The 24,465-nt window shown below is 37.1% G+C and overlaps 1 protein-coding gene across 1 annotated transcript in view; it reads right to left on the minus strand.

The window, feature by feature from the left end:
- Window positions 1–24,465, minus strand: part of RYR2 (ryanodine receptor 2) — a 528,108-nt gene that overhangs the window by 49,245 nt on the left and 454,398 nt on the right. The window contains exons 82-88 of the mRNA XM_008689669.1: window positions 20,324–20,423; window positions 18,634–18,713; window positions 15,921–15,997; window positions 15,052–15,125; window positions 5,267–5,347; window positions 4,418–4,506; window positions 2,993–3,121 (exon numbers count right to left, since the gene is read on the minus strand). Coding sequence (XP_008687891.1) covers window positions 2,993–3,121; window positions 4,418–4,506; window positions 5,267–5,347; window positions 15,052–15,125; window positions 15,921–15,997; window positions 18,634–18,713; window positions 20,324–20,423 — 630 coding nt within the window. The remainder of the gene's footprint in view (window positions 1–2,992; window positions 3,122–4,417; window positions 4,507–5,266; window positions 5,348–15,051; window positions 15,126–15,920; window positions 15,998–18,633; window positions 18,714–20,323; window positions 20,424–24,465) is intronic.

Genomic DNA, 24,465 nt, shown 5'->3' on the forward strand with positions numbered 1-24,465 from the left:
TAAGAGGGGTTCAGTAGCAGACAAGATGGAGAAGAGAGGAACAGAACTTGAAGACAGAGCAGCGGAACTCGCCCAGTCAGAGCAGCAAAAATGAAAAAGAATGAAACAAAAAGTAAAGATAGCTTAAGGGACTTACAGGACAACATTAAGCCAACTAACATTCACATCACAAGGGCCCCAGAAGGAGAAGAGACAGGGACAGAAAACTTATTTGAAGAGATAATGGCTGAAAACTTCCCTAACCTGGGGAAAGTAACCAGATAAGAAGCACCAAAAGAGACCAAGGCACATTATAATTAAATCATCAAAAGTTAAAGACAAGAAGAGATTCTTAAAAGTAGCAAGAGAAAAACAACTTGTTACATGCGAGAAAACCTCCATAAAACTACTGGCAAATCCTTTCAGCATAAACTTTTCCTTTAAGACCAGGAATAAGTCAAGGATGCCCACTCCTTACAAAAGTGAGTTTTGTAAAATCAAAAACAAACAAGTGGGACCACATTTTTATTCAATGTAGTACTGGAAGTCTTAGGCATAGCTACTAGGCAAGAGAAATAAAAGACATCCAAATTGGAAAGAAAGAAGTAAAACTGTTACTATTTGCATGAGGACAAGAAATTGTATATAGAAAACCCTAATACACTCCACCAAAAAATGGTGAGAATAAATCAATTCAATAAGGCTGCAGGATACAAAATCAATATACAGAAATCTGTTGTCTTCCTATAAACTAATAATAAACTACCAGAAAGAGAAATTAGGGCAGCAATCCTACATACAATTGCATCAAAAGATTAAAATACCTAGGAACAAATTTAACCAAGGAGGTAAAAGACTTATACAGTGCTAACCACAAGCCACTGATGTAGGAAAGATAGAAACGAATGCAAAGCTATCCCATGTTCATGGATTGAAAGACTGTATATTGTTAAAATGTCCATACTACCCAAGCAATCTATTGATTCAATGCAATGCCTCTTAAAAATCCAATGGCATTTTTCACGAACTAGAACAATCCTAAAATTTGCATGGAACCACAAAAGACCCTGAATAGCCAAAGCAAACTTGTGAAATCAGGAGGTATCATGCTCCTTGATGTCAAACTATACCATGAAGCTACAGTAATGAAAGCAGGGTTGTACTGGCGTAAAAACAGACCTGCAGATCGACAGAACTGTAAAGACAGTCAAAAAATAAATCCACACATATGTAGTTAGTTAATTTATGACAAAAACCCAAGAATATACAATGGGAAAGGACAGTCTCTTCCATAAATTGTGTTGGGAAAACAACATATACCACACACACAAGAACAAAACTGGACCCCTACCTTACACCATACACAAAAATGAACTCAAAATGTATTAAAGACTTGAATGTAAGATCTGAAAACCAGAAAGCTCTTTAAAGAAAAAACAGTGATAAGATCCGTGACATAAGTCTTGGCAATAATTCTTTTTTGGATTTGATGCCAGAAACAAAGGCCACAAAAGCAAAAACAAACAAGTGGGACTACATCAAACGAAAAGGCTTCTGCACAGCAAAGGAAACCATCAACAAAATGAAAAGGCAACCTACTGAATGAGAAAAATATATGTAAATCATATATCTGATAAAGGGTTAATAACCAAAATATATAAAAACTCATACAACAGCGAAAAATAACCTGATTAAAAAATGAGCAGAGGATCTGAATAAACATTTTTCTAAAAAAGACTTTAATCAAGAGAATTCACACAGAACGCTCTATCGTGATACCTTGCGAGACATGTGTGAGAATATGAAGGGAACAGTGGATGCCAGCGAAGACAAGGAAATAGGAATGTGAGCCGCCTGACACATATTTTAACTTTCGCTTTTATTTGATTTAAAGAAAAATTCTCAGAATGATCAAGTGTGATGTTTCCATTTTGAAATGTCAGATAAGGGTCCTCTTCCCCGCCCAGGGAGAGAATACAGAAAGTAAGATCCTTCCAAGGTACGACCACAGAGGAGAGAATGAGCTGGAAGAGGTGAGGGTCATGTCCTTCCCCTCCACTCCCAGCTCTGCAGCACCCCTCCTGGGCCGGCCTACCTTGGCCCTGCGTGCTCATGCACTCAGTCATTCTATAAACACCTGCACCTGTGCGAGGCCCTGGGGGACCATCTGTTATTTTTACTTCACTTCTTCTCGCCACGAGATTATGTTTAGTCTAATGAAACAAACTAAATGTATTCCTCCTGTTGTCTCCTTGGCAGATGGCACTTCACACACAGTGACTGACTGATTCAGAGTAATAGTGGCCATGGAGACAGAACACAGAAAGATGGCTGACCATCCCCTAGGAAACAGCAGTTCCACGTGTTGAAAAAAACAAAATTTTATAAAATCTTTTAAAAATCTGCAGGTTAAGTCTAGAAGTTTAGCCTAAGAAGAATATAAAACAAATTGATGTTTAAAGAAAAGATATTTTATTCATGGCTCTTGGAACTCTACCTGTACTACACATTACTCTACGATTTTATATGTACCGTGTGTATGTGCATTGACACACGTATGTGTTTAACATAAAGTTTTGCTATTCTCTTTCATTTAAAGTTTCTATGAAACTCCTTTCTTATTTTTACTGGAACACAATAAAGAGTAATCTAATGCTCTGTCCTTTCTCTTTCCCTTCTTCTTTTTTTTTTTCTCCCTCCTTTCTTTAATACGTACTGAGTGCTTAATACCAGGCCCTAGAGATACAACATAGTCAACATCCTCGTTCATCCCTCAAAGGAGTCAATAATATCTTGATCTGCCAAACAGTAAAGCAAACTCAGTCCCTGTAAATTCACATCTCAACCTGATATTTAATTATCATCATTGGCTAAGAATCTATACGAAAGGTTAATAACAAATGTGGATCATGGCAGGAAAATAGGCATATTGCATTTTCCGTGGAATTCAAAGCTAACCAGTTGACTCTTTTCCATTTTTTTCTTCAAACAGCAGAAATATTTAAATGTTTACCTGAATATACTCCGTGAGAGTGTTAAAGACTTGCTTTGCTACTTGAATTGCTTTGGAGAAATTCCGTTGTCCTTGTTCATCAATAACATCTTTCCCAGAATAATACCAATAGAAATCACTAATGGATTCCTGGAAAAGAGGGATGATAGGATTTAGATACATTCTAAAGCTACCACTAACCTGTCCTCCCTAGACAGAAACAACAGCTGGAGAGAAGAAGCAGAAAACTTAGCTTTAAAAATGACTTTCTGTTTCTGATGACCTTGAACTTCACAGACATAAGATCAACACATATTTATCCACTGAGCAGAGTTAAATGTTTACTATGTAAGCACAAAAATTAGACAAGTCAGGGGTGTGTTTTGGGTTACAGACATCAGGCCTTCTTCTCCAACAAAGCCCGTATCGTTTCCTCATGAGAACACAAAATGTTCCTTGTTCCTATAAACGCCCCTCAAGAAACTGATTAGACTACTTAAAAACACTGACAACAACCATAAACAGACATCTGAACAAGACCAACCTTTTCAACAATAACTTAGACTGGAAGGAATTTTAGTTGGCTGAAGGAATAACACAATGTAGTCTAGCAAGCACACTACATTTGGGTTTTGAGATATGATTTTAAAAATCACCAATATGTTTTCAGCAATATTTTTTGTAATTTGCTTCAAAAATGGAACATTTAGGTAATAAAAATATTGTACTTTTACATACTCAAAAAGAAACTGAAAGTTTGAACGTGTGGGTTTTAAACTACTCTATCTGGCCACTCTTATAAATAAGATGAGGGAAATGAAATTTGTACAGGGCTCCCAATACGTAGGAGCCTATGCCTTCAGATTCAAAAAATAATGAAAATCTGAAGCCTATGCCTTCAGATTCAAAAAATAATAGTTTTATTAACGTGTGAAAGATTACTACAAAATCGGGGAGATTTTTAAGTGATGGAGTCTTAAGCCGAATTTTAAAATTAATTCAAGTATCAGGACAGCTGAAAAGAACTACCTGTTAAACGTAAATTTATCGTAGGTATTTTGAAAGCCTTTCTTTCTCACTTTTGAAAATGTTTCAAACACCCTGCCCTCATTTCTCTATCAACTGTAGCAGAAGGAGCAGAGCATGTAAGTACTTTGCAAAATGAAAATGCATTTAAAATGCCATCAAGCTAAAAACTATGGGGAGAAAGTTCCCACTTATAGAAAGAAAATAACGAGCAAAGGAGGAGTGAGGGTCAGAGGCAAAGACAACAGGAGCAGTTTCACCCTAAGACTCGGTGGAAGGCTGTGATCAAAGACAAAATATCTCAAAACATTCTGTCTAGTCATCCATCAAAACACATTACAACACGTTAGCGTAGTAACTCTGCCCCATTACTTCAACTAACCAACCCCTTCCATTTTTTCCTAACAGAAGGCAACGTACCTGGACTCTCAGGAGGTAGTCTACGGTAGAGATGATTATGTTGACGGTTGTGTTATTGCCGGTCTGAGTTCTCAGATAATTTTGAAAATCTACATAAGATCAAAAGACATTACTAAAGCTTCCTCAACAGGTTAAAATGAGTTATTTGAAGAACTGCAAAAGCAAATGATGTCTCCAGCAAAATCACTGTGGCTGAGTGGTGCTTTATCCAAGAGGAGTGTTTTCAGTGGGTATCCCAGACACATCGAGGTGCTCCACAGAATATCAGTATTCATTTTTTGTCTAAGAGGTGGCTAACATCTGTTTCCTAATTCCTAGCTCTAGAGCTCTGGGCATGTGAATCGCTGGAAGGGGTTCCGTCTTTTAGGACATAGCAATTAAATTTCGTATTCAGTTATCATTTGTTCCTCAGTACCGTGCTCAGTGCTGGGGAAACAAAGATAGAATTAAGATACAGTTCCTGTCTACACAGCTGCACAAGTCTGTATCAACCACAAAGGAAAATACATTATGCTAAGCAATACAATGAAGTAGACTCCCCAGTTAAAAACTAGTATAAAAGAAATAAAGCTATATATTTCTCTGTAGATATCTATCTATATCTTTTTTCTACCTGTCTTCTCTAGCAGAAGAACAACTGATGGGAATTAAGTGAAGTGGCGAGCAAAGGATTTTGGAAGTAGGAATGTAAAACATAAAATGTCATACTGCATATACTGAGCATAGTGACAAAGGCTCAAGACAGTTTTTGACTCAGGGATGAAGCGTTAGAACTAGCAGGCCCCGGTCATTACCGGTTTCCAAATTCTGACTCCCTGGTACCATCACATAGTCTGGGGGCTCACGAACCTGAGTTGTGTCCCTCACAAAGCAGTTGTAGGAAGCGGAAGAGGTCGCAAGTGAACTCGTCATCCTGGAGAACCTTTTCTCCTGCAGAAAGTCCAGAGAAATCAGACATGATCAACTAGCCCGGCCTGTCCCTCCCTTGCTATCCCCACCTCCATAAAACTTGCATGTCGATCTAGCATTGTTCTGAACCAAAACCAGTCACGAATCATAGCCGCTTTTCTATCTGAAGCTCATACGATCATGCACTTGGCAGATAGATGCACTTTTTCTTTGTCAGAAAAGAACATTTGAATCTTAAAACTCAGGTTTCTCTCTGTTAAAAGTAGCAGCATGGGTTTGGCAACATTTTAGAAAAAACCTGAAGATTTAAACTTTTTTTTTCTTCTTTTTTTGGGTAAGGTGTGTGTAGGAATGATCTCTACATCTCTTAAAAACACCAAAGTCTGCTTTGTTCCCAGAGTATGACCAAATGATTCAGTGCAAAGGCATTCAATGCATATAGAAAACAGGGCCGAGAGTTTCTTTTATTTAAAGAATAATTAAAACAATCTTGTAGAAATTGTAAATGACTAGAAAATGTTTCTTAATTCATTTCAATTAATGGTCTCATTAGCCGGCCTATGGATTTTAAAAAAGTAAAGGCTTCAGAAATCTGATACAGAGACGTCATGGGTTGGAGCATTACTTCCAAAGGAGAGAGAACTGGCAAACAGACCTAATTATATATATCAAGCCAAAAGAAAGGCTTTGGTGGCTCATGCTCTGTGAGTAAATCTAACCAGGAAAGGCGAAAAGACGGTTGGCTTAGAGCCACAGAAGCTATTCAGGACCATTAAAAAAACTATTTGTGGGGCGAGCATGACGCTTCAGAAAAGGGTTCAGCTAGTTTACCTACATTTCAATCAAAATGTATCTTGATCACAAGTCACTCTGAAAGCAAAAACACAAAGAAAGAAACAAACGGAAAAACAGCACCACACAAATGAAAGTTGATTTTAAAAGCATAGGGTGTCCGTGGAAAAACTGTCAATGTTATGAGTGTATGCGCTGGCGCCTAAATTTGTTGTTTAGAAATCAAAAGGACACAACAATGTTGTTCGGCAAGTGGATGGATGTACGTATGTCTTTAAAAAAAAATGCGAATAACTTTTCAGACTGGAAATACTTTGGGCCAAGAAAGAAAACTATGCAATGACCATGTGTTCAGTTTAACTAAAAGTATGGATGATTATAAGGACAGAGAGCTGACGGACTTACCAGTCTGCAGTCTGTGACTTTCAAAGTGAGAGGCTTCATATAATGGGAGGGTTAGGAAGCAAAACCATTTTGAAAACTAATATAAACATTAAAAGAAGTACATAAAATCACTGTACTGATTTCCCTGCAAGATATGATATTTGGTGACCAAGCTAAAATCACCATGCAAACAGATTAGTCATGTGGCAAGTTCAACTTTAAGTGCACATTGCTTTGACTCTCAGTCCATGGCTGATAAGCCCATTCCTCAGTGCCTACATTCGTGGCGGGATAGCGAAGAAAGGGAGAACAAGTCTAGGCTAATAAACTGAAATCTTGATGACACTTAGTATGTTTCCATGAACTATTTGAATCAGAAGCGTCTTTAACATGATATTTAAATCAAAATATCATGAGCTAGTTACACAGACTTATGGATTCTCTCCTTGTGAGCCCACCGAAAATGCTTTTTTTCTAGAAAATTGCATCAATAGACCATGTACTTTCAATGTTCATATATGCTCAATGTGGAGTAAGTAACCTTGAGAGAAAGTATTCAAAAAAGTTAACAATGAAAAAAAAATCATACAGTCTACCTGTGTTCCTAAAAATGCTCTGCACACTGCACACTGATTTATAAGAGGAGGCTGTGTTTATTGTCTGCATGCACAGTATTTTCATGGCTGTATACCAAAACACATACAAGTAACTTTACTTACATAAGAACACGCTGCACAGAGCAGAACAACAGGAAGAGGAGAGTGGGAGGGGGGCAAGCCTTTATTGACCATCAGGTGATACGAGGTATAAACGGGTGCCACCGCTTAATGGACACATTACTGTCTGATTAAAATGCTGCCATTCCCCATGCTGCATGTAAGTGGGACAGTAACAGAGATGGATGATGGCTTTATGTCTGCAGAAGGTACAGGATCAACAGTCTGTTTTGTGATGTATGCAAAAGAAATTCCATTGTAAGGTGGAAACCAAGATTAATAACATAACGAAATGGAGTAAAATGTAGTTGAAAGTGCTCTGACATTCTTAAAATAGTATTTGTAATAGCTGTGTGACGGTCGAATGCAAATATGGTAAAGAGCATTCCTTTGGTTTCATTTTTAATTATAAGGGGCTTACAATTTCTAATACCATAATAAAAGGAGAGTTATTTCAACACTTGCTGCTGATGAGATGGTTTTTTGTGCCTTAGTGTTCTCATCTATGAAATGAGAACATGTACACTGCCTACCTCACTAGTGCCTCATAATTTGTGGGACCATTTTTAGAAATTGTGGAATGGTTACAATTATTAGTAGCAGTGGCAATAACACTAAATAAAGATGGGAACAACATGCCTAGGTGATGAATATGGTTATTTGAACATATTTATTAAATGTGTTTAATATTTCTAGAAAGCCATTTTAATTTTAATGGACCAAAATATTCTCAAAAACATAGATTTTCACTTATAAATAATATTAGACTGTCTTTCTTCAAGCTACCAGTAAAATTAATTCCTATTTTAAAAATCAAATCACTTATTTTTTTAAAGATTTATTTATTTATTATTTGAGAGAGAGAGAGTGCAAGTGAGGGTAGGGGCACAGGGAGAAAATCTTCAAGCAGACTCCCTGCTGAATGCGGAGCCCAAGTGGAGCTCAATCTCACGATGCATGACATCATGAGCTGAGCTGAAACCAAGAGTTGTATGCTCAACCAACTGAGCCACCCATTCTACTCACAATTGGTTTACCTAATTAATAGAAAAGTATACAAGGGTTTTGCTTAAGTGTTTGTTTTTATTGGTTACTGAAAACATCCTTGGTCATAGCTCAATGCTGTGGCCTTGAGAGGCTTGGTTTAATTGTTATTAGTTGCAAAACGTTATCAATAATTGTTAATAAAATGAATGCAATGAGTGAAAAGACTACCTAGTGATATACAAAAACAATTGAATTAGGATAAATAGACCAGAAGACTAAGATCCTCTTTGTTTTAAGGTCTTTTCATGGCAGTGTCTCCAGTAATGGAAAGCTAAAAGGGTGAGTGCATGAAATAGAAGACTGGCTGCATCAAAGAACTCCCTACAAAAGCTGGTCAAGTGGAACTCAAGAGTGTTTCCCCACTGCCCCTCACCCCACCACCCCCATGGAATAAATAGTTCTGATCACTGATCTTCAGAGGACTCAAATATCTATTTTGTACAATAGCAAAAGTGAAAGATTAAGATAAAAATATTTTTAACTAATGAAAAGTCACGAACTTGATTCCATGTGGGTGATTTTAAAGTCACTGCTTAAACAGTTTAACTGGCTGCTTAAATTATACTACCGCTCAACCAGCAAAGGATACAATTTTTTAAATGGATTCACAATTAATGTTTAGTTAGTGACTACAGTGTGCTAGGCATTGTGCTAGATATACTTTCTCATCATTTCATTTCAGGTTTGCAATAATCCTATGAATCAGGTGATACAGGTGGTTCAGTAAACAATTGAGAAATTAAGTAACTTGATTAAGGTCCTATAGTTATTAACTAGTAAAGGGTTTGAGTCCAGTAAATTTCAATAAACATTCATAAGTGTCGCCTATATGCTATAGGCACCTTGTGAGGTCCTGGGCATATAAAGACTAACAGACAAGCCTGAACCTGAAGAAGTTCATAGTCTAATGGAAAAGGTCATTTCAATATCATAAGGTCTTTCTGAGTCCAGTATAGTTTCTATACTTCCTAAGTATAGTTTATAAACATAGTTTCTAAACTTCCTAAAGCTCACATCAGTAAATTGATAAGATCTTTGGGTAACAATCATTGACTACATGTACCATATGTTAGTTAAACTGTGAACTCCTACTTGTTTTTATAAATTTTCTGAGCCTTTGTTTCATCATTTTGATATGGGAATTAACAATCACCTGAACTCCTTACTTCATAGGGTTCCTGGGAGAATAAAATTGGTTCGAGCAACTACAATTGCTTTGAAACATGCAAAGCACAATAGGAATAAAAGTGACATTTCAGCAGCATGAAGTCATAGGTTCAAAAGACTTAGGTTTCTAAAATATAGACTTTCAGTGGGTTATGGATGTGATAAATAATCTACATATTCCATACACTCAACTTGAGACCAGCACATAAAGTACTCCTCTTTCAGATCCCAAGACAGCAAAAATGACCACTATGTGAACTAATTTAGGTATAACAGAATTAAAGTACATGTTACTTATGGAGGAAGACATCCCTTTGCTTTCAAATGTGATTTGAAGATTATTTCTCTTATAACCTCTTAATGCCTTTCAGCTCTCATTACTCTAACTGGAATCCTTACTGTTCTTCATCCATTCTAACCACCAACATCCTAACTGATCTCCCTGCCCTCAGATTGTATATCCATCTTACACACTGTTGCCTACAACACTCGTAGGCAATCTAATTATAACACTTTCCCAATAAACAGATGGATTCCTTTAACAGTAATTATGAAAAATATACTCTCAAAGATTCCTTCAATCTATCATTAAACAGAATAACCTCAGAGCTTCCCAACTTCCATGAAGGAAATCATGCTGCCCACTATCTTTTTAAGAGTCAGGGTCTATTTAGAATACTAGCATTACTGAGGAGTGAGTAATCAGTGCACTTGAATGTTGCTGGTTTGAACAATGGATGCTAGCAACTTAATGCCAGGTGGGTTATCATATAACACATAATACTACTGATTGTTACTTATGTAATGACTCTTCGTGGCCGCAGGAAGAAAGCACAGAATTCCTTGGCATGGCACAAAAGGTTTTCACAGTGTCCCACAAACTATATTTCCCCTCTAGTCTTCTCTCCAACCATATTAGGTCAGTGATGTTCTTTGTCATGCTTTGTGCTGTAAGCATTGTAGACGCGGTTCCCTTCCATTGAAATGTCTTTCTTTGCCTTCCTTATTTACCAGGTAAACACCTACTTCAGGCCATCTGTTACATCCACTGTGATCCTTACCACATGAGCCTGGCAGCCAAGCACTTCAACTCAGTTCACTCATACACACAGATCATGGGTTTCTAAGTTACTTGTTTACAAGTCTGTCTACACTGAGCCCATAAAGAACTCCAATGCCTAGGACAGCGTCTAGCACATAATAGCCACTCACATTTCGATCAGTGCTTTACTGTTTAAAAACTGTGCAGGGATGTTAGGAAAATCTATTTAGTGCCATGAACTAATATCACAGGCTTTTTTTGAAAAGAAACTTGACCCACAGGAAGGGCAGAGCAGTGTAGTCAGAACTCAGGGGGTAAACTGAACTACACGTGCATTGGACTTTGCAAATCTGGGGTGGGAGACAGCCAATAAATAATTAAAGTACTAAGTAACTTAACTACTAACAAAAAATTAGGATAGCCAATATTGAGAGGTTGTGTTAATTATTGTTTTGATTCATTAACAATTCTTTTGCTGCAACTTCAGACAAACTTGATTGAGGTCACTATAAACACGCCAAGTAAGAACCTCGATTCAGTGCATTAGCAGATACAGATGGAAACTTAGAAAGATTAACTGGTAGTTAATGTTTTACATAGAATTTTTTTAAAATCAAACACTTTCTGAGAAATGAGATCAGCTTCAAGATTTCATCTTGCTGATGAAGTCTAGGACCACCAAAAAAGATCAAAAATATCTACTATATTCCAAGAAGTTTGAAAGAAGAAAAATTGCACTTTCAAGCTCACGTAATGAGGTTTAATGGTTTTGAGGAAAAAAAGATCCATGGATGGAATGAAATTTTAAATATTCACATAGGTTTTTGGTTTTGAACTTCATTATATGTTAAAGGAAAACACATATGGCTAAAAAATATACAGAGAGGACAACACCGAGCACATCTACTAAACACACCTGCCAAAGAAAACTGTTTTGTTTGTTTTGTTTTTTAAATAAGTGAGAGGTCCAGGCTTTTGTAGAAATGGGGGAAATTTAGGAAGCAGGGATGGTAATACTGGCAAACTTCCATGATGGTAACAGCAGTGGAAAAAGGAGTGTTAAACGATGAGTCTGAAATCCTTACATACAAACCTTAAAAAGGCACATATTTCCCAATGGTATCTCAATACAAGATTAGGAGTATCACATGTAACCATACAAAGCACCAAACTGATTTTACAACTTCAACATTAAGTGCAAAAATTGGCAATGCATTAGTGTCTTTGAAGGGAGGAATGAGCCGTAAGTAAAGAAGTAAAAAATCCTACCTAAACCAATATGGTTAACATAAAATAAGCTCCCCCGGTAGAGAGTAAAAGATGGAGGAGGGGACTGGCTCGTGAAATTGGTAACACTGGGAGGCAGAAGGCCTGCATTTCAGTCTTGACCCTGGCATTTCACTGCATGATACTGGAGAAGCCATGTAACCTTTCTATCCCTCAGTCTCCTTACCTATAAAATGGGGACAATATCTTACTGGTGGTTGTAGGTATCAAAAGGTACATTGAGATTAAACATTTTCCATGGCTATATAATTTATGGCCATTTTATCATCATCAGGAAGAGATTGCGCCTAACAGAGACAGTTGGTTAGGATGGAGAAAAGTTAGATCATCAGATGATTTTCTCAGGGCTGAGTTTAAAGTTACAACAGCACTAATAGATTGAGATTTTTCAAACTTCTCTATGTATTCTGGGAGGGCTGATCGATTTTCCTTCTCCTACAAGGGTACAAACTTTTCCTAACTTCTGTAGACCCTTAAACAAAACAATGGGTATGTCACAGACATTTTAAAAATATGCCAAAAGATAGAGTTGCTTTAAGTGTTCTTAATTTGGAAAGTGGTTTATTATTCATAGAGCAAGTGAATTATTATCATGTGTTCTAATCGGCCTCTTGATAAAGGTAAGGCTGAATATTCAGGGAGCTCGATCTGATCTTTAAAGCCTGGTTGATATACTAGGCACCCTTCAAAAATCTCATCCCTTGTTTATTACCATTGCGTATCATGTCTTTTAGAAACTACCATCCGTATTATTATATTAGTTTGCAACTGTTTCTACCATTCTTTGAATTCAGTCTCAAGAATGAAAAACAGTTTTCCTGTTAAGAAGGTTTTTAATGTGTGGTGTTTTCAAAGGAATAGAGTGAAACTCTGTAGATGTCTCAATATGTGGAAGGAAAGTGGTAGAGTCCCCTGGCCAAGAGGAGACTCAGCCAGTCACAGCGCCCCCTCCCCCTGCCAGATCACCACTGATTTTCCCATGCACCCCTTGTTGCAGCCATAAAGCCACAGTATGTCCAAGACAGAAACACACAGGGAGACTACGGCACACATCTATGATTCATTCATTTACACAACAGTAGCAAAAACTGGGTCCACCAGATTTTTTCAAAATGAAAGAAATAGAACAAAACAAATCCAAAAACGTAACTGAAATACTTCTTGCCCCTCCATGTCTCATATGTAAATAACTGGACATCCTCATGGAAAGAAATAAAAAGGAAAGCTTGGTATATGAGTTTTAAAATAAAATGATGCATAATGATGGAAATGAAATAATCTATTTGCTAAACAGCCTAGAAAAGGAAAAAAAGCACAAAAAAACTATCACTGTCAAGACTATACACAAAGCTAATGACAGATGAAGGAGCAAATAAAGAAAAGGCAGATCATTTGTAATAATTACCACGCTCATGTGTGATGACTGAGGAAGGGAGGAAGGTACATTTATAGTTGAAAGAAAAGGAAATGAGGGAAAAAAAGAAGTTGAGATGTTGTTTTTGTCTTGCTGTTTGTAAGGAAGTAAAATAGAAAAAGTGTTAATCAGCTTGGGCAATTATTTGTGTGTGTTGAAAAAGAATAAACAAATCAAACCAATCTCATATTGAGAGATGTGACTACTTCTCGCATCACAATGGTCATTCTCTCCAAACTATTTCTGATTCCGGGCTCACAAATGGTATTCCGATCCCTACCTGGCTGACAAAGGACAGGAGACCCAGTAAACTAAGCCTGCAGGCCCACTGTCCCTACCTGGGAACCAGCATGAACGATGATGAAGCATGATTAATGGGACCGTGTTCATGCCTCTGGAACATTAAGTAATAACTGCAGGGAAAATGAAATTGATTTCTAATTCCAAGGCAGGGAAGTCAGACTTTAGACAGAGAATTCATTCATTTTCAGGCACTTTATAGCTCAAGGAAAATGCCCAGGGCTTCTGGAGACCTGAGAGGCAGGCAGGTATGGGACCTGAGATTTGTAAGGACTCTGAGTTCTCTAGATGGGGCCCTCAGGCTGGGTGTCACAACTGTTGACACAACCCTTAATAATGAAGAGGTGTGGCTGGATATTCATTTCAGAAAATTTGAATGAGTTTAGAGTGCTGTTGGCAATTTTTCTTAAAGTTAGCTGACACAATTAGGTAACTGCATGACGGAGAGTTGAGGATTGAACCTATACATTCAAACGTCAAGCAGAAAACAAGAGCACACAGGAGCTGTATTGTAGTAGCGGCATTAAAATATACATAAGTGATAATTTTTGGAAAACGGTTAAGAAATATGCAACTAATTCTTTCACCTATTGTGAGAATAAAAATATACAGAAATAATTACAGAGATTACTTAATTCTAAAATATTTCAGAAAGGTACGGAGACTACAAATGGCAGATGGGTTAAAATTTACTTTTTGCAACAGGATTAGTTTTATTAAAGATCCGATGTTCCAAAACTAATACATTGATAAGATGACCACTCCAAATAAGACCAAGCAAACAAAAACAGAGAAACACACAGGGCCTCACTGAAACTAAATTAATTGAAAAAGTCAAACACAAAAGAATAAAAGCAAATCAAGACAAAAAAATATTGAAGGTTTTTTTCTTAATAAATACTGAAATGAAAGTGCAGCAATAGTTATTTCTGCTTTCAATGTCCTGGTGTGCTAAATTTTCTAGTTTATACACACATCTATTTACAGAGAGAAAAACTCTAGGATTATGTGAGTCATTCTATTTGTGCACATGTAAATTAAGTGATCAGGATAATTTAAACATTAAAAATGAGTCCTTAATTTTTTTCAGCAAATTTGGACTTGCAAAGACATATGGCTGTATGAGATATCTGTGCTAAGAGTGAGGTGACGGTCGGAATGATGGCTAACGGAAGGATCTCAAAGCATCACTATTCTAAGGACAGAGAAGAATGTGAGAGTTTGGCAGTTTGCCAAAGTAGCCACAAGACGCCAAACATCCTCTAATTTGGTTCATCCATGTGCTTTATAGTTTTACAGATAATTCTCTAATAAGGGATTTGATCTACTACCCAACTAAGGGAAAGGCGACTTACAGTAGGTCTGGAACAAGAAGGAGTTAATGGCCAATAAGGAAGGTTGAGTTTTGGGTGTGACCTGAGTGAGTGTGCAATTATGAACTTTTAAATGAATCACATAAGCATTTTGGCCATTAAAAAAAAACCTTGTATCTCTCTGTATTGAAAAGGTAATTGTAACTGACTCATTTCAAGAAAAGGTGGGGGCAGGTGATCCTTTTAATTTAAGTGATCAATACCTGATCCTTCCTCGGTCACCATTCCAAGTCCTTCAGCTTTGTTTTGGCGCTCAAATGCATTTAGGTCGAGGACACTACAATAACAGGGAGAAAGATACTTAGAGGACTAATAGAAAATCTTCTTTCTTCAAGAGAGCAAATGTCTACAAATCGTATATTGTGAACTGTGAACCAAATATTAACATACACTGAAGACATGCCCCAGTTCAATGTTTATCAACCATACTTTCCTAGAGGCAACCCAGTCTCTCCCCAAGGTCTGCACTGAAATGATACGTGTGAAAGGCAAACACAGGCATTAATGGGTTTCAACTTTGGGAGTCCATTACAAAGTTAGCAGACACACTGAAATAGAATTATAATAATCATGTTTTTCCAGCTGGAATAGCTTATTACATTAAGTATCTGTCAGATTCCTTTGTCAAACACTGTCTGAATGATTTTAAATACTGTAAAAAATAGAAAATGATTATCATAAATTAGTTGGTTAAGGATCATTTATTCAGGGAAAATGAGAAATGGTCTACAAGCTCCCAAATAAAACTCATTAGAACTTTCCTTTTCCTCTTTTAAGATTCATATACTGCTCATTTTCAAGTATGAAGAATACACATTAGTTCCCCAAGGTCCCTATTTAATCACAGGGAAGACTATTATAAGACATCATTAACACTGAGTAAGTTAATAATTAAGACATTACTAACAGCTAACAACAAGATAGAAAATAAGACATCCTCTATTGTCCCACTTTAATGTGTACTTAATCATTAAAAATATTCTCTGTATCATTACTGTCAGCAATGTAAAACAAAAACCTTGAAAGACCGAACCCACTGAGTAGAACCAAAACAAGGGAGGTGTGTGCTTACCTACATGACTGCATCAGGCCAGCCAGACTCTGAAAGAAGCCCACATCCTTTTTCTCCTTGAGGTAGTCAAGCATTTTCTATAGTAAATATATAAACCACAGGGCCACATTGAACACGAATCTTAGTTTTTGTTAAATAAGAAACAACAAAACATGCTTTCTATGCTGGAATAAAGATTTAAAAAAACTCAGTGCATACAAACATGACCGTAACTTTACCAGGAAACAGTGATGCGCATGTCATGGCAAGATGGTTGTGTATTTCGACGTCAGTAGAAGTGGCTTGGAACAAGGGACTTGCTTTATATAAACATCATAAGCACCATGGATATCCAGGGCATAATAATACTCTTAACTCTCTTCTAGTCACTCTTTAAGTATTTGAAGATTCAGAAATTTAGTTCAAGCTTACTGGGAAGAAGGTCCACCTAGATGCTAGTCATAGATTTCCATACAAAAGTGAGTTCCTTAAACGCGGGCAGTGTTGACTACCATATGCTAATGCTACAGACAGAAATTGTTTCCGTTATCATGCTCTCTAAACCCAAGGAATGGCAGGAATCATTTGACTTCTAAATTTTTCTTCTGTGTTGTCTGAACGATATCCAGATTCTGTGGTCAAAATTTTGATTAAACACAAAAGTAAAAAATGTGAAAGCAACGCATGGCTCCACCTTCTTAGCTTATCACTACATATTACACTGAAACAGCTGCTTGGAACGTGGATGGAATGTGTTGGAAGTCTCAAACAAGAAGTACATACAAGATGATAAAATGACAGTAGGCACACCAAAGGTTTGAAGAAAATAAAGATACTGCTCTTCTCCGAATCTTGAATGGAGGTGAGTAATTCCTATTATCAGTGCTGAAACAGTCAACATTTGGTAGTAATTTGGTTTCCAGAAATTTGAACGAAAGGTTATGTTAGGTACTAAACATGTAAAGGCTGCACACACACAAACACATAGTATACATGTATACTATACGCTGTAGTATATACCATATGTATATACACACATACTATATATATGCTATACTATATAGTATACACTATAGTGTATATATATATACTGTAGAGAGAGAGTGTGTAGTACACACACAAATACGTACACACCGAGATATACACAAACACCTGGCCATTTTGGGGGCGGGGAGTATGGTAGGTTACTGGTCTAAGAAGACATGAAGCATTTATTAATCACTGGACTTTTAAAACACAAGGCATATGGCTCAGAGTTAAAGGGACGCTGTAGAATATGCATCTGAAGGTTTATAGAGAAAAGAAAAGCCTGTATAGACAAGCACGTGTTTTACATGATCTCTCATAGCTCCTTTCAGCTCCAAGGATTTCTGAATCTATCTGCTACATAATTAAGGACTTTTGAAGTAAAACGTAAAGGGAAATTATTTTGTGCTAAATATTATAGAGAGCAGTAGAGGGGTTTTCTTCAGTTTTCCTTTTTTTTCTTTTAAGTCATGTAGTTATTTACTATGGAAATCAAAAAAGGGACATCTGTAAATTGGATGGGGAAAAAAAGACATTCATTATTTTCACTAAGTTCTAATGGAAACTTAGCATTCCTTTCGACCATTAAAATAAGCAAGAAACACAGACTCTGATATCGTCACCAATAGAAATTTCAGAGATCTTCATATCACATCATAGTCATTGTTGAAGTGATTTAAAAATATTTAGACTAATCATTTCTTTTCAATAATTAGACCAAGTACAAGATCTTTTATTTAATGAATTCATAAAGGAACACAAATTACTTTATCAAAACCCTGTTTATAATATTTGGATAACCACATTTCACTAGGTGTGGTTTCTTCCATAAAACTGTGCAATTTCACTTTTCAATTTAAAAACATGACACCCCGAAGCGTCCAGATGCTTCACTACACTGTCAGAGGCATTAAAAAGAAAAAGTTAGGCACCCTGGCTTAGATTAGGCCTATGTACTCCTCCAGTCCGAAAATGTCACAACTGTATTTGCAGAAAAAGAAGCACACAATTTGAGAACAATGTAAAGATAAATTTTTCAGCTATTCTGGGTTGCTAACTTAACCTAGTCCAAATCTTCACCAACCTAACCTTCAAATTCTCTGTGCTTTGCTTAGAATCAAAGGTCTTCTAGGAACTTATTCAGGGCTTTGTCCCAATGTCGTGATTCTGGGGCTCATAGCAACTGTAAGTCAAATATCCTAAGGTTTCCACTAGCCTTCCTTTCCTCCCATCAGGAAAGCCCTTTCTCTGCCTCGCCAAAGCTTACCCAAGAAACAACAGTTATTAGTTCCATGTTCAGAAACTGTTCTTTCTCACACAGAAGCCAATATAGACAAGTATGAAACAGATGGTATAACACTATAAAACGTGTTGCCAAGCTAGGCTCCCGAGGTAAGAATATTCACTTTTTTCCAGTATTAAAACAAACCATTTCATGCTGACTTATTCACATGAAATGCAAACTCCACATGATGATACCATCTGATAGGACTTCAGACTTCTCAAGAGCATTAGTGACGCATATGGCAGGGTACGACCTAGATGTTTGAATCCTGCGACGAGATGGCCATCAAATTAAGACATTTTTTACACAGAAAATGAAAAATTTTACAACTAATAGTTCTTCTGGGATGACTAAAACAGTTCAGTGGGATGACAATATGGTCTGTTTGAAGAGCACATTATGGGGATGGCTTAAAGACATTACCTGCTGGACTGTGGAGTTCCCACCATTTAAGATAGCAATTCCAAGTTTCAAAGTCGCAGCTACCATTGGTCCAGTATCACCTGAAAAATATAAAAAATAGCATTCCTTATATCACTTCACCTACTACATTAACCGTTTCTGTTTCAAAATGTACACTTTTAAAATTATCACTCCCCTACAAATCAGCATAATGATGCAAGACAGACTGACTTATGTACCAAAAAACATTAAAAGAGTAATAATGCATATTCTGCCGTCAATGTTTTTATTAAATTCTGTGTAATGTATCCAGGAACTGTATGAGGACATTAAAAAAAACAAAAACAGGGGGGCGCCTGGGTGGCTCAGTTGGTTAAGCATCCAACTCTTGATTTCAGCTTAGGTCATGATCTCAGGGTTGTGAGCTCGGGTTCCATGCTCGGTACAGAGTCTGCTTGAGATTCGTTCTCTCCCTCTGCCCCTCCCTCTTACTTGCATGCACACTCTGTAAGAAAATCTTTACCAGAAAATTTAAGAAAAAAACAGAAACAATTGATTTTGAAATAGAAGCTTAAAACTATAAAGATTCAAAACTAGTCACGTACATTAAAATAATACTCGAAATGAATAAGAGCTACCTAAGGTTTTTAAGGAAAATTTCTCTCCCTCTCCCTTCAATATTATGTTTGAAAAACTTTTATCATTTTTGTTTCAGCACTTTTATCTTACTCTGTTTATAGTATTGCTTTATCAGGATGACTGGTCACAATTTTAAGTCATTCAAATAATAATGACAAGATTTTAAGTTTATTTATTTTTTTTTAGTAATCTCTACACCCAACATGGGGCTCAAACTCATGACCCTGAGATCAAGTTGCATGCTCTTCTGACTGAGCTAGCGAGGCGCCCCAGTAATGACGAAATTTTAAATCCAACCAGGTGTCTATCATTGAGTATATTTAATTTTTACATTATTCACCTCTATTTATCTTAGAAACAGAATACAGAAAAAATAGAAATAGAAACAATAATAGAGATAGAAATATCTTAGAAAACTGGGAAAGGGGTGCTTCATAACAGAATGTATAGCTGTTATTTCCCCACTCCATTATCCAGATTATAGTAAAAATGTTTTCACAAAGGAGATATTACTAATGTAAGAAAATTATCTTGGCTGGCACTGAAAAATACAAAAATATTTTAATTGTTAAGAAGGGCCACTTAAAAAGTCTAAACTTTTACATCAAGGGTCAGCAAACTACGGACTAAAGGGTCAAGTCCAGCCTGTCACATGTTTTTTGTAAATAAAGTTTTACTGGAACTCAGCCACACAGTTTGGTTACATATTGCCTCTAGCTGCTGCTTCCCTGCTACTATGGCAGAGTCGAAGGGTTGTGACAGAGACCCATGGCCAGCAAAGCCAAAAAGGTTTACCAGCTGGCCTCTCACAGAAAACGTTTCCCCATCCCTGATTTATATGGTGTGTTAGGCTTGGGTCACGATGTAATTTCCAAAACTTAATGAACAGAAATAAACCTCCTAATAAGACTCTGAAAAAACCCCAATGTTGGACTGGGTTAATGAGAGCCTGTATTCCTGAAGTCACCTGACCTAGCGATGAACAAGAAATTCAGGACTAACTCCATCAGTAGAATGTAAAGAAGGGTGCTCCCATGGAGTAAAGACATCCGCGGAGAGCGGCGACCCTCACCTTTGCTGGCGCTGATGGTCTGCAGCACCATCTCAGCAGCCCCGCGGTCGTGCAGCCTGGCTTGCTGGTAGAGAAGCTTTTGCTTTTCCATTTCTTTCTCCTGAACACAAATCCCAACCATTTATGTTGTTGCTGTCATTAAGCATAGCAGCTTTCTTACTCTAAACCATATTTTTAGTCATCTCTTCATGTATGGGCTCTATGACAACATTATGGACCATTTCAACACCAACAATGTTATTCAACAGATGTTAACAATATTCAACTCTTGGTTTTGCCCTTTATATTTTTCTTGATATACTTTTGGTACTGGCTTATCAGGATGGATTTTCTCAATTGTAATTGTTTGATTAGTCCAAAGCCTGTATCACAGTTTTGAAGTACTGTACTTCGTCATTGAAACTTGCACTTTCTGAATGATACATTTGTGCATCAGTTTGTTACATTTTCAATCATCTCCCATGCCATGGCCATAACTTGATACTGCTCAGCAAATGGTTCGAGTTGCAAGTTATCACTAAATGACAGAAAAACATTAACTGAGACGTGTTGGAGTTTAAGCGAAATTGAAAGCTGATATGAATAAAAAGGGAGGCTTCAACGAAGGAGCAGACTTATGATACAGATCTCCCCAGTCACCCCCCCAAGAATAAAAGAAGCAATGTGCCTTTATATTTTGTATTCTCTGGTGGTGACAAACAATACTGCATGGTGCTGCCAGTGCAAATGGCTGGGGTTTGTTCTTTTCCACTTAAACTACCACTGAAAACATACAGAAGAAAATAGAAATAAAATATAAAGGCACAGCAAGTTCAAGACTGGTAGGATCATTCACTTGAGCTATCCCGTTCGCTGGAGAATTGAGACGGAACTAAGCAGTATAAGTTGCAAAATGAAAGTTGCATAGAGCCCTAGGACAGCGCGTCCATCAAATGGCGTGGTAGAGAAGCTTAGTCAATGGGACATGAAACGGTCAATTAGTATCATGTCCATAAACACAACGGCCAAAACATATATGACCTAAGAGCAGGAAGAGCTGCAGCAGTAGCGAGGGACAGCTTTGCTGCTGTAAACGTTCCATCCAGAGTACGGAGAATAGACACAGGAAGATGGAAGAGGTTTAAAAAATGAAGGCTTGCTAGTTACAGAATATGAAAAAGAAAGTAAACTAAAAGGAGGGGGCGAAAAGAAATGGGCTCAAACAAATGAAAAAAGAAACCTTCAAATCAAAAGCAACCAACACAGACATTTATGCTGTTACCAGAGAGTTCTCGCCGAGGCTGGCAAATTTGTTTCTTAAATCTTTGATAATATCGTGCTGCGAAAACAAAATTGATCAGGGTTTTTTTTCACACTATAGTTAGAGCTCCTGCGGTTAAAGTTTTATTTTTTTCTCTTAAATTATGTGATAGGTCTAAATGGAAGCAGAGAAAAGAAAACAAAACAAAAAGGCAGCTTTGCTTCATCTGTAGCCATGCTAACGTCTACAAGGTTGGCCTTCATGTTTAAACCTCTTCCTGCAAAGTCAAGAACAAAACGGAAACAAAACCACACAGACACACAAAACCATATTGTCCGTACAACACAGGTTCAGAAAAACGGAAAGAAGACCCTTTCGCCTGCTCTTCAGGTGTGGTTTAAAATTGGTCAGCAACATTTGATCCCTCCTTTTAGACCCAACAATCTTTCACTTTCCTCCCATTGCCAGAGCTAGGTACGAGCTTTGCCCTTCTGCTTCCCAGCGTGACCGATTCCTTTTGTGGAAGACGTTTTCAGGAAGACAGCGATAAGAAGTGATTGGCTAAGGAACTGCCCTATCGTTTTCATCAACGAAAGAGACAAGGGAGTTAGAAAGACTGATTCTTCGATTGACCCAATAGAACATATGAAGATATGTCATCAGGAAACCCAAAGATGAAAGATGGCGGCATGCCACATATTCTTGAGGAAAAAAAAAAACAAAAACAAAAACCGCAAACCCTTTGCCATTTGTGCTCCCAAAGTGGGTGGACCAGCTCAAAGATTTGCCAGAACGACGTGCACAGTACATTCCAGATCCCACTATCCTCTTCGGTAACTGAAATCATGCCTGATGGATGAATGTCAGGAGGATCAAGAGACAGGGTATCGAATTGCCTTCTTTAAAAGAATAAACTCTCTGGGCAAAGATCACCCTCATTTTTCTCACACAGCACCTAAATTTCAATAATAATAAATACTTCAGGGGAGACGATGAGATTCCTCTGAAAAAAGTATTGAGCTAAAAAAGATATGGTGATCTAGAAGCAGGAGACCCATACTTCATAAAGAGGGATCCAGTGGACCTCTCGGTTGAATTTTTTCTCTGTCATACTGAATGGGAAGCTTTCTCTTCAGAAGATATTTAATATTATTTCTTTCTGGTACTTTGTCCTGTGAGAAGTGCTTCTGGGCATGTAATTCAATCTCACCATTGGAGATTTTATCACAGCATAATAAAACCTTGAAAGCTAAACCAGAAAGTTTTCAGACAATAAAATGATGGATTATGTGGAAAGAAAGAAAGTTCTTTAATTTCAAATTTACTGCAGATTAGCTTTACTGAGAAAACTGAGGATAGATATTTTTAAAGTATTTTACTCAGGGAAACAGCACCTTGAAAGAACCTATTTGAAGCATCTTTTAAAAGTAAGTTTCCTGCCCCATCCCAGATTCCACCTAAACTGCCGGAGGGTCTTAAATAAACATGCCTTCTACTTGAAGTTCTGTCTTTCAATGATTCTAAAGTTACAAAAGTTACAAAAAAAAAAAAAAAAAAGGTTGGGGTGGGGGAGGAGCTCCACAATTTCAATTTTCCCTTAGGCAAAAAGTTCTGATTGCCAAGAGCAACCAGGAATTCTCTGCTGTTTTCCTAATAAGATTGTTATGAGTCTTTTCAAGGTCAATGGTGGTGATGAGTCAAACTCATGATCAAGCTGCAGACATTGAGTGGGAAGAATTCTACATCATGACTGCTTTTAGTATGACTGAGTCGGTAAAAAAATTGCTACTATTCTTTCACTTTTTCCCCAGGCTGCCTCACTTTTAGCATTTGATGGGGGAGGGGAGTAGAAGGCCTGAAGAAAAAAAAAATCCATTCAGTTCTTCAGCAATTTGTCTTACATGGGAAAAAAATACTGAAATAAAAAAAATAATAAATTACAACTGCCCCTCTCTTCTTGATGGAGAAAATAGTTTATCCCTACAATGGAGATGAACGATATTTTAAACCAGAGAAGCCTTTTGACAGCAAACTTGTCCCCTGTTTCTGACAGGCCCTCCTCAGTGATGTGGGCATTCGGGGAGGTTTGTGCATCCCGGCTCAGTCTGTGCCTAACACCACACAAACCCACTGGGCTGGCTTTTTTTCTTTGCGTTTCCAAGCCTTCAGCAACTGCTAAAAAGGTTTTCATAATGTTTTTCTCCTCAGCTGCATGTGGAAGCTAGCTGTAAGAGAACAGAAATCTCCAGCAGCCGAACTCTTTTTAAAAACATTTCCCATAATTTCACAATAAATCAACTTCAATATTCTGATCTGGCATCTTAAATGTAATCATAACCTACAAGGTAATGTTGAATCTCAACAGTATAAGAAAAAAAAATGGAAATATAGGAGATTCAAGTGGATAACTACAAAGACAAAAGCGAATGGCCGTGAAATGGTACTAATAATTTGATTACAACACAAAGAAGCCAAATGAGACTAAGGGAAAACAAACATATAAGTAAGAGTCACATTGTCCATTTCAATTAATTTTGTTCAGTCTTCTAGTTTCTGACACTGTAGGTTGGCCACATTCAAAAAGAATGGACTTACAGTGCTAGGAAAACACTTCAGATTATAACTTTGTTTAAAAATGGATGGTTCCTCAAATTTATAAATTTTAAATTTAATTTTTAAAAACTTAAATGTATATGGAGTTTCTTGCAAGTCTCCATAACGACAGGGTCTCCAAAGGTTTTGTTTGCTTGTTTTAACCACAACACAAGTGTACATACACTACATATCCAGGAAAGCTCTCTGCACATAATAGGTGTTCAAGAAAATGTGATGAATGAATAACAGAACTAAATAATGTGATATCATGTAGTATGTACAATTAATATGAAACTGCAAATGTCAT

This window comes from Ursus maritimus, unplaced genomic scaffold (assembly GCF_017311325.1).
Source record: "Ursus maritimus isolate PB19 unplaced genomic scaffold, ASM1731132v1 scaffold_7, whole genome shotgun sequence".
NCBI classification, from domain to species: Eukaryota; Metazoa; Chordata; class Mammalia; order Carnivora; family Ursidae; genus Ursus; species Ursus maritimus.